General features: G+C 37.4%; 1 protein-coding gene across 1 annotated transcript; it reads right to left on the bottom strand.

Moving 5' to 3' along the window:
- Window positions 1-386: 386 nt before the first annotated feature.
- LOC125264799 (NACHT, LRR and PYD domains-containing protein 6-like) lies at window positions 387-7,826 on the bottom strand. Its single transcript, XM_048184560.1, has 2 exons — window positions 6,098-7,826; window positions 387-1,908 (listed from the first exon to the last, which is right to left on the bottom strand). Exons 1-2 carry the CDS (start codon window positions 6,354-6,356, stop codon window positions 1,778-1,780), a joined length of 390 nt encoding a protein of 129 aa, XP_048040517.1. The 5' UTR covers window positions 6,357-7,826; the 3' UTR covers window positions 387-1,777.
- Between the last annotated feature and the right edge of the window lie 3,713 nt (window positions 7,827-11,539).

Raw genomic sequence — 11,539 nt, forward strand, 5'->3', positions numbered from 1 at the left:
AATTATGTACCAGTTATCACTGTAAAGCTGCTTTGACACAATCTGCATTGTAAAAAGCGCTATATAAATAAAGGTGACTTGACTCGCCTACTCTTTTATGATCGCTGAGGTTTCTGAGACACTTATTCTCAGTGTCTCAACTCTCATATTTAATGAATGAATGAATAGTTGTTCTCACTGTCCAATGACAGCGCGTGTTGCATTCACAGTGACAGAGGATTGGCTCTTCACACTGAGGTGAAAGCTGATTGGTTGCTCCACGTGTGTCCTGACCAATGGCGTTTTTAACTCGACTGACAAACGGATAAAGAAAAGCAATTGGCCAAAGCTTTTAAAAAGAGATTTAAAATGATTTATTAATCTACGTTTTAAACATAAATCAAATAAACAGTTTTAAATGTGTGTATTTATTGATGCGTGTAAAAATGTCCATTTGTGTTTGAATGATTAAATTGATGAATTGATTGTTGATGTTATTTTTCAGTGGGTTAGTGGATCTAAATCTGTAAGTGTCACTCCTGCTCCTCATAACGACACCACATGACACAATATACATGAGTTCAACATTTATTACAATATTTCAACATTTACTTCATCATGTGATTCTGAGTCATTAACACACATTTATTGTGTCCTGATATTTCAGTGTTAATGTCCAGTTAATGTCCATATTTCAGTGTTAATGTAAATGACTTACCGACCTTGCAAAATCGCTGTTCGTCCTGTAGTATGAAAAAGTATATGCCCAATAAAATCCGAATACAGCTGCTCATGTACTTAGTATGTAAATAAGATGAAAACATTGTTTGCATTTTAATCATGATATATTCACATTGCATGATCACTCATTAGCCGACACAAACTCATCTCACTCAATAGCAACAGGTAACTTTAGCTCTGCACGCACCACAACGTCTGCTGCGTTCCATGTTATGTTGTTGATATCCGCTCCATTGCTATCTGAATTGTTATCCATGCTGCTGCACAAAATACTTGCTGTAGCTTCGTTAGAATGTGATACAAAGCGAAACCTGTTTCCGTTTAAGTTCAGCAAGCTTGTCTCTGTATCATTATACACATGCATATGCGCTAGCTGCTAAAATGCTAAGTAATTCTCTCAAAGCATTAAACAGACTGTTGATATGACATAGAACTGGTAAAGCAGACTACGCAAAATGCAGCGATATAGTGTAAAACCCATGTACTTATCTTAGATGATTCTGAAGCACGCTGCGCTACTAAGCAATGCTAACTCATGTATTTAAAGATTAGGCACGCAGCTCATTGGCTACTAAAACAGCAGGAACCAATCATCTGTGACCTATAGATATTGATGTGATAATTAGCAGGTGTGTTAAAGGACCTATTAGCCTGCGCCATCTAGAGTTTCATGCCTTTGTATTTCTGCAGCCTGCAGTAAAAAGAAGTAATAATAATGATGATAATAATAATTCCTTACATTTATATAGCGCAGTAATACACTAAACCAGCATTTGTGTTCATGCATTTATTGTTCTGCCAGAGACTGAGTCTGTCGCAGTGTTCATACAAACCACATCACAGAGCGGAGGAGAAAGACCACCTCCGTCACATTTGTTCACGTGCTCCGTGTCTGTTGTGCAGCGCATGTGTGATCGGTCTCTGTAATAATAATACTCAAAAGTTTGTGCGTCTCTGATAGAGATCAAAACAGCTGTGCTTTTAATGAAGTGCTGCAGAAAGACAAGTTTTGATAGAAAAAGACAAAGCCTATCCCCTGTATTTCATGAGTCTGTCATTATTTATCAGTGTTTTGTGTCAAAGTTTCTCCTTCTCCAGGAAGAACATGAACACACTCAGTGAGTTTATCTGCTTGTTTTCTCTGTGACTTACATTGTAGGAAGTCATTCCTGGTCCTGGGATCAGTTCCTGTGGAAATCAACAGACATGAAGGGTGTGATTATAATCAGGAGAAAATGATCCCTGCATCCATCGCTCACACATGCAGAAATCCTCCAACACAGAAGATATTTAGAGAAATGCTGTTTACAGAGCCTAAATCCTGACCCAACCACTGCTGAGGGATTGATATCATTATTGGTCACACACGTCGCCATATTTGATTTGTCTTCTGTAGACATGAACTGATCACAGATCTGATTAGAGAGGGAATGTAACCGTCTGTGACAACCCTTAAAATCTGCAAACTGTGAGAAATAACATGGAAATTTACGGTGACCGGGAGCAACCTGGAATTAAGAATGATAAAATTAAGAAATTAATTTCGGAATTAAGAAATTATTATTGTTTGAATGCTGTCTATATAGTCAACATCACGCGCAATAGGCTATTTATAGCTTATTACATTGCGCGTGATGTTGCCACTATAGCATTCAAATTAAGTTTGTTATTATCAATTTGATAACAAACTTCACTTAATGATAATGAACATTTATCCATCCCATCTCACAGCCTTTTAATCTGATCGTGTCTTTATAATAATAAATAATAATAATAATAATAATAATAATTATTATTATTATTATTATTATCCTTCGGATGAGATGTTAAACCGAGGTCCTGACTCTCTGTGGTCATTAAAAATCCCAGGATGTCCTTCGAAAAGAGTAGGGGTGTAACCCCGACATCCTGGCCAAACTTACCCATTGGCCTCTGTCCATCATGGCCTCCTAATCATCCCCATACACTGATTGGCTTCATCACTCTGTCTCCTCTCTACCAATAAGCTGGTGTGTGGTGGGCGTTCTGGCGCAATATGGCTGCCGTCGCATCATCCAGGTGGATGCTGCACATTGGTGGTGGTTGAGGAGATTCCCCCTTCAATATGTAAAGCGCTTTGAGTGCCCAGAAAAGCGCTATATAAATGTAAGGAATTATTATTATTATTATTAAATTATTATGCCTATTAAACCTGAATAAAATGATGAACAAAATTAAGTTTTTGTCTAGGCTATATCAGTGAATGGATTAACTTTTTTTTTTTTTAGCTTAAATATTCTTTTAACAACCAATTAATAATAATAAATTATTCGAACTTCATTCAAATGCTGTCACGGGCACGAGGGTCTACAAATGATAACAGGCGCTCATTTATCCTATATTCACGGCTACAATACAGTCATAAAGTCACATTTTATTGGCATGATCTGGCATTTAAAGTATTTACAAAATATAGCTAACAACATAATATAGGCCTACAGAAAGGATACACGAAAAGGGGAAAATAACGCAAATAGGGCTACATAACAATAAATAAAAAACATTTAACAGATAATGATAGCCTAATAATAATAATAATAAATGATGTAAAAATATGAAATAAAAAAATTACAATAAGTGAATGGATTTAAAAGACTGTTGGATGTGATAAAAATATACACGGCATATTCTAATATTTATTGATAAACTTCATTCGAATGCTGCTGTAGGCATCGCACACAACACAATTGGCAACATGTTACTATAATCACTTCTTAATTCCGTGCTTCTTTCTTAATTAAAAATAAATATTATTATAATCTTATCCATTTCTGATAGTTCCAGGTTGCTATGGTAGTGCAGATTGTTTACACATGTAACTCATGGTGGCCATGAGAAATAGATGTCGTTCCCTCAACATGACTTTACATCGCGTGGCCACGAGATCGTTTTGTTGAGGTCACAACATCCTTATGTCGTGTCCACGAGATCCACGACTTATCACGTTCCCACGAGTTTATATGTCGTGGACCCTCCCGGTCACCGTAGAAATTAAAGAGAAGAATAGTTTTAATCTCAGACCTCCTTGTTAGTCTTTTTCAAAGAGACACCGAGTATGACACATTTATTGATCAGTCAATCATTGATTAGCCTATATTATAATTCTACTGTTTATTATGAACACTAATGTGAAAACACGGAAGCCACAGTTTAGATCTAATTAAATATGTTTTAAATACTGATATCTTAACTTCTTAAAACACATTGTTATGAGATATTCGTTCAGCTCTGGTATCAGTAGAATCAACAGTATGTAAATGTGTGACTTTAACAGTAAATATGTGCTTCAGTCGACTCATGTTAGTGCTGTTAGAAGTGACCAGAGTTTGACGAGTCCATCTCTTCTCTCCTTCAGTTCACCAGGATCAACCAGTTTAGCCTGTTTTACTTTTCCCCTCTTACAATTGCCATGTGATTTCTCAAAATTTAAAGATTTAAAAGGTTGTCATGTTTTTAAAAATCTTTCCAATTTTTCCAACATTAAAGGCAACAATGGCTGGAAAGATATATATGCATTCTGAGCTCTTTCTGTGTGAAATTATGTTATATTGTGCATCAAAAGTGTACTTTCACTTTAATTGAACGTGAGAAGTGAAGCAAAAATAGACTCGGCACAGAAAACCCTCACTTTGCTGCTCACGTGACGCACCTGCTCCCGGTGTGAATGCATCCATTGGCTAACATGCATGCTGAAAAAACACGCTGCTCATGCTTGCAGTATGAAACTGGTGTAATACCAAAGCCACTGGAAGGCCTGCAACCTTTAGCCAAAAAAGTGTAACAGCTAACGCTAACGCTCCGCCCCCCCCCCCCCCCCCCGCGGTACGCAGGGAATAAGACCGGAGGCTGTTTTTTGAATGGAAGTCAATGGATGAGAGGCTTCACTATGCTGATTAAACAGCTTTTGTGGGGAAATAGCTAATCATTTAATTAATCCACAGCCTGTTTGCTAATCTTCAGCATGTTTTACACTAAACAATACTTTCGTTGGGAACTATATGAAGAGTTTGGTTCCAAAACGCGATAAACGCCATTTTCAAAAAATTGAGTTTCCACCAAAATCAGTATTGATCTGGTCGGTATTGAAAAGTCATTTATTAATTTTGCACAAAATGCGATATCCGTCGTGTTATTCTGTCATGTTTTCTCCCTTTCTTTCCAAAACGCGACAAACGCCAGTCTCCCTTCTCTGCAGAATGCGATATATCCGCTCAACCGATCACAGCGCACCATTCCACGACTGTAAACATTGAAGGCTTTTTTAAAAGCCGTTTTTAATACCAATGTACTCGGCAAATGTGTTTATTTAACCGTGCGGTGGCGCCAGATACTCTTTAATCGGTAATGACAAATAATTTAACAAGATTCATTTTGGGAGCGACGGCTGAATGTATTTTTAGTAAAATGCCTGTATATAAGATAAATATTGGCAAAGTTGAGACTCTGTCATGTATATGAATCAACTTACTTTGTTGTGTATTTTCAATTTGAAAAATAACTTTTATATTGATGGATTAATTGCATTTTGAAAAAAAGTGTCATGGATTTATTGCATTTTGGGGAAAAAAATAATACGTTTTTATAATAAACTTTTTAAAATCAAAATGTAGATTTGAATTTTTTATGTTTTTATAACCAAAAGATGCTATGTGAAAGTTTGAAACAGAAAATAGTGGTTTTCATCTTGCCACTTTCTTGGTAAAGAAAACACCTTTTTACTCAAATTAATCAAAATGGAGTTATTGCGTTTTGGAACCAAACTCTTCAAATGTAGATTTTAGCTTGATAAAAATGTATTTTTTTAAGAGAAGGCAGAATACACGATACACGATAGGCTGAGAGGTGAGCATGTGATTAAGTTAGTCGTTACACTTTCTCCAATGGTAAGAGATACAGACCCTCTCATCTCCCCATTATATACAATCTTTGGTAATACTTGGAGTATGTGCATAAACCTTGCGCACTGTATACATACTTTAGTAGAGCTTATAGACTCGGTAGCTTCTGCGGCACGAACACAAGCATGTAGTGTTCAGATTTATCCATTCTGGGACCCGGTTTAAAAAAAAATAGTGTCTCCAGGCTCCCAAAACACTGGATCTGTCTGGACGAAACACCGATACAATACAAAATCTTTACGGATACATCTATACGCATCTCTGTGTGGACGGGCTCTCAGAGAGAAAGCTGTTTTCTCACACAGCGCACCGCTGCTGCTCGTCAGAGACACAGAGAGAGGCGTGTCTGTGCAGGAAAACTGAAGTGTGTTCAGAAAAATCAATTCTTCAGTTTCACTTTTATTTTTTAAACAGATTTCATTTTAACATTAACCTGTTACCTTGCTTGTGTTGCTTCTCCAACTTATCAGCCAGATGGTTTTGGTTCATCTTCCTCAGGATGTCCACCGTGATCTTCACAGCTCTTTCTGGTCCAAAACACCTCATGATCAGGTCCACTGTGTCAAGAGCGTCTGCCTTCTCCAGATCAGTCTTTTTAATACAGTAATGTTTCTCTAAGTGCCATTTAAACCTCTTCAGTTTATCTTTTTCTAGATCATCCAGAGCATCCAGAAGATTTTCACATAAAACAGACTCCATCTTTCTTCACTGATTCACGTCTGCAGGACAAGAAGACACAGAAAGTCATCTGATTTGTGTTAGACAGCTATAATTACTTGAAAAGATCAAATAATTGCCTTATTTGACGTTTAATTGTCACTTACTGAAGCTGAAGGTCTGGAATCATTTCATTTAAATCTCCATAGGTCAGTATTTTATGAAGCAGTTTTTACAGGTAAGTAGAGGTTAGCAGAGTCCTTGAGGTGAGCATAACAGGTAGGTACGTGTTAACGAGACCGGGCAGTGCCTGAATGCTCTGAAGTGTCTTATATGCTGCGGTGGTGATGAGTGCTAATGCGTGTCAGGTGTGGCTTGTTAATACTCAGGAGAGGGAGTGCGTTGTGATTGGGAGAGTGTAGAGCCTGGCGTGTCTGTGACAAATATTGGCATATATTTGGAAATAACCCTTAAAAAGTAAAAATAAATAAATGGATAGAGGTCACATGGAGACATCATCACAGTTGTTTTGTTCCTTTTAAAATCACTATAATAACTGAAAACCCCCAAATGGCCCAGGGGGGTATTCCAGAAAGCAAGGTTATCTTAACGTCACATATACCCTGAATTCTCGGTTGATTAACCCAAACCTTGCTTACTTGAGGTATGCTGGTTCCAAAAACTCGTCCAGGAGTAAGTTCAGCCAACCCAGAGTATGTTCCCGGTTAACACACAAGACATTCTCAATTCTCAATCGATGATTCACCATGGAAACAGACCCTAAGAAAACAGCGGTTGCAACCTAGTCTCATAGGAAAGACGTACCTGTTGGAACATTTTAGCGAGTCGTCAAAATACGTGCCAATACGTACATATCACTGCAGTTTCCAACAGAAATGAACTTTTAATCGTTTTCATACACGGTTATGATCACGGGGTCAGATTATGCATTAATAAAGACTCGTTTTCACGTCTCCTTGCACAATATTATGTTATGACTTCAAAACGCTTTTTTACCAAAGTGCACGATTTGTAAACGAATATATTTTGGACTTTGCATCGCTTAACCAGCTCCATATGTTTCGCTTTTTTGATGTAACAAAGCTTGCTCGGTAACTCACCTGATCAACTCACTTAAAAAGCACATGTGAAGGATGTATTGTTGGAACGCGAGCGAAGTACAAAGCCTATAATTTACATAATAAATAATAGTTTAGCATTCAAATCACGAATATGGAAACATTTGGATTTGTGCCGAAATGGAGAGGTAGGCGACATGTTCTTTTATTTTTCGTTATAGTTCTGTTCTGAATAGGCTACCGTTTATAAGATTTGTTGTCTATAGCTATATGTTCTGTTTAAACCGTCTAACCGATAGTATTAATTGGTCCAACTTCTTGGTTAACAGTTAAAGGCTCTCTAAGCGATTCTGAGCGGAGTAACTTCCTGTGGACGTTCAAAGTGTTGTCAAACAAAACAGAGGCTAGCTAGACCCTCTCTCCTCCTCCTCCTCCTCCTCCTCCTGGCCCTCCCCTCCGTGCTTCCTGAAACAGTCATGAACGCGCATTTAAAATGTAAGTAGCTTGCGTATTGACGCTGCTTTTCGGTTATTGGCTGGAGCATGTTAATTATGTTAAGTGGTCCAGGCTGCACCCGTTTGTTTTTATTGCCGTTTTCGGAGCTTGTGGCGACTACAGAGACCGCGTTTTTTTACAGTGTGTTCAGGGGACAGGCAGCTAGCGGATAGTGAGGAGATGTTTGCTGTATGTGACAAAAAATGTTTTGGCCTTAAAAATGCGTGACTTCACTTAGAGCACCTTTAACTAGTCAATTACGAGCATTCCTAAATAAAACTTTCTAATGCGAATGCCGTGCTTTTTCTCTCACGATTCTCTTTCTCTATGAGAGTGTTCTTCTGGCTGTAGCATGTTGTCTCGCTTTTCATGAAGTATTTGCCAGTGTTGTTTTTGTTTTCCGCACGCTGTTTCGAGCAGCAGAGCAGCCTGACTCAGCTTGAAAAAAGTAGCTTTTTACTGTGGTAGTGCTAATAAATGTTTAAACTAACATTGTGATATGTTTATATTAGTGTTTTATATCTATGGCTTTTATTGAACAAGTGTTGATTTGAGAGTCTAAACTGATCAAACGTGCTCAACTCACTGTCGGCTGCTGCGGTCGTCATTATAAGAAACAAACTTCAATTTAATAAACAAAGAAGTCCTCCAAACATTTTTCTAAATTAACTTAATAAAGAAATGAAAAGGATTACAACTACTTTGCAAATAAAAACAAAACTGAACATTTTAATGGCTGCAACAAAGGCTGCGTTAGGGAGAGGATTTATAAAAAAAAAAAAAATAAATAATAAAAAAAGAGCTCCAGTCGGGCTCGGGCCAAAAATTCTGACAAGCTGACGGACACGGGCTGGGCTAGGGCCTGAGCGTCTCGGACCAGGGCCGGGCTAGGGCCAAGATTTGTGGCCCGTGCAGGGCTCTAATACAGTATTGACACAAATACTTCAGCTACAGTCATATTTGCATTATATCTCATTTAACCCTCTGGAGTCTGAGGCTGATTTGGGGCTTGGAGAAGTTTTGACATGCCCTGACATTTGTGCTTTTTTCAGTTGTTCATAAACATATAAATGACAAAAGTGTCATTACACTGTATTCAGCACAAACTAGGCTACAATAATATGTGAGGAACATGTATGTACATGTTTGTATTTTTGAAGGAATAATGTTTATGCGTGGTTAATGAAAAAACAAAAAACTTAAGTCACTGAAATAAGGCCAAAAAATATATATTAAATCTGTGTTCACAAGACTTCTGGGTATTGGAGGTTGTAGACTAGAGTTTTTGCTTCAGAATTATGTAAAAATTATAATGCCTACTTGTTCATATAACACAATATATTGATTTAGTTTTTGTAAGACACTTTTTGACAAGAAACACAGTATGCGTGGAGGCGTGAATCTGCATGAATAATGGGCCATTTACACCTGAGAAGACAAAAGAATCACATAATAATGACCTGAAATGACTTGCATATTAATGAGGCCTTTCAGTCAGGTAGGCTGTGAAAAAACCCCTCTGTAATAATGTCTCAGCTCATCATAAACAGCAATACTGTGAAATATTATTACAATTTAAAATAATGGTATTCTATTATATTCTTTAAAATATAATGTATTTCTGTGATGCAAAGTGTCTGAACAATTATGTTACCTCTATGGCATTTCATATAGGCTTTTAGCTTAAAAGCATGCACATTTGGAGAAATATTGATGGATTCTTATATATTTATGTCAGTTTTCTATACTGAGAAGTAATATTTATTGTCATCACTATGAGTGCTGGATACTGTGTTTTTAATTCATACTTGCAGCCGGAGGGCGCTCTCTGTGCACATTTAGTCCACAAATTATTCTAAAGAAGAAGAGGACATTTCAGGAATGGTGTTTTTAATTCATACTTGCAGCCGGAGGGCGCTCTCTGTACACCTTTAGGCCACAAATTCATATAAAGAAGAAAAGGAACTAGGAACTAACGGCATGTCTTCTACAGATCGCTAACCATTGCTTTAACATCCAAATAAACACTTTTCAAGACAATAAATACACGATTGAGACGATGAATGCATGTATTGCCTCTGAATTTGCGTCTGAATAGCGCTGGCTCCGTGGGCGTGGCCGCATTAGCGGATAATGAGCTGAATCACAGACTTCTGACATGGCTCTCTTTTCATATAGATTACATAAACACAGAATGTTTGTTTTTGATTTGACTTAAACGATTTAAAACCTGACATTTCAACGTTTCTTTAGACATAAGTGTCATTTTTTTGTCATTAGTATTCATAAGTTACAGTTCATTTTCTGAGAACTATCAGATTGGACTTCGTTCAGAGGGAGAGGAGAGATCACGTATCATGTTAGTTTTCTTTATTTTACAAAAAGCACAACATTGTGTTTTTACTCTGAGTGTACACAAATAAAAGAAGACATTCTATAGTTTCAATTGATATAGTACTTATGTCTCTATGACAAAAAATGACGGAGTATTTTAAGTCTGTTTTGCTGCAATGTGAAAAAAATCCTGCAAAACGCGTTGGCGCGTTCAAATAACTTCAGAAAAGTCTGCACATTTTCACACATGTTTTAGTGAATAAAATAACTGATTTATGATCCATAATAAATAACAGTAGTTACAGTAAATATATTTAATGAAGTGAGATGATGAATGTCATATTTGATGATGATCATATACAGAATGATCATATTTCACATGCAGCAGATGATTCATACAGCATTCAGACATTTCACACATTCATCATCAATTCATATCTGACTTATGATTGGAGCACAAACACTAGAGGAACATCACATGACTGATGACAGTCACATGTTCTTCATCAATTTAATGTGTCATGATATTTCAGTATTAATGTAATGAAGAGACTCTATAACATTGACTCTATAACATTGATTCATCATCAGCTCAAAGCATTATGGGTAGAGTCTCTCTGTTCTGATTCATCATCAGCTCAAAGCATTATGGGTAGAGTCTCTGTTCTGATTCATCATCAGCTCAAAGCATTATGGGTAGAGTCTCTCTGTTCTGATTCATCATCAGCTCAAAGCATTATGGGTAGAGTCTCTATTCTGATTCATCATCAGCTCAAAGCATTATGGGTAGAGTCTCTCTGTTCTGATTCATCATCAGCTCAAAGCATTATGGGTAGAGTCTCTGTTCTGATTCATCATCAGCTCAAAGCATTATGGGTAGAGTCTCTATTCTGATTCATCATCAGCTCAAAGCATTATGGGTAGAGTCTCTCTGTTCTGATTCATCATGTAGCATATGCACATGTATCAGGACAATCAATAAACTTTGGAGTTTTCAGAATGCTTTTAACCTGATGAACTGTGTTCGTTAATCACTAAGTCGGCTCCGACCAGTCTGCAAAGATGAGCCCATTTGACATCTTTGTGGCCTGGGCGAGGTAAGACAGTGGACCCAATTTCCTAGCTTTTGGAACATCAAAGGATCAACCCCCGGTTGTGGGCAAGAAACTCAGCGCCAGAGACTGACCAGACAAATTCCACACACACACCCCACACACACACACAGACACACACACATATACAAACATGCCTAGAGATGGTATGTACAGTTATTCTCAAGATATGACTGTGCCAAAGTGTACCCGCTATATTTTAAGT

The sequence above is a fragment of the Megalobrama amblycephala genome, linkage group LG1 (genome assembly GCF_018812025.1).
Source record: "Megalobrama amblycephala isolate DHTTF-2021 linkage group LG1, ASM1881202v1, whole genome shotgun sequence".
Lineage (NCBI taxonomy): Eukaryota > Metazoa > Chordata > Actinopteri > Cypriniformes > Xenocyprididae > Megalobrama > Megalobrama amblycephala.

Coding starts and splice junctions, on each gene's coding strand:
- LOC125264799 (XM_048184560.1), bottom strand. CDS start 6,356: ATGGAGTCTGTTTTATGTGAAAATCTTCTGGATGCTCTGGATGATCTA. Junction 1,909..6,097: donor GGAGAAGCAACACAAGCAAG/GTAACAGGTTAA, acceptor TGATTTCCACAG/GAACTGATCCCAGGACCAGG.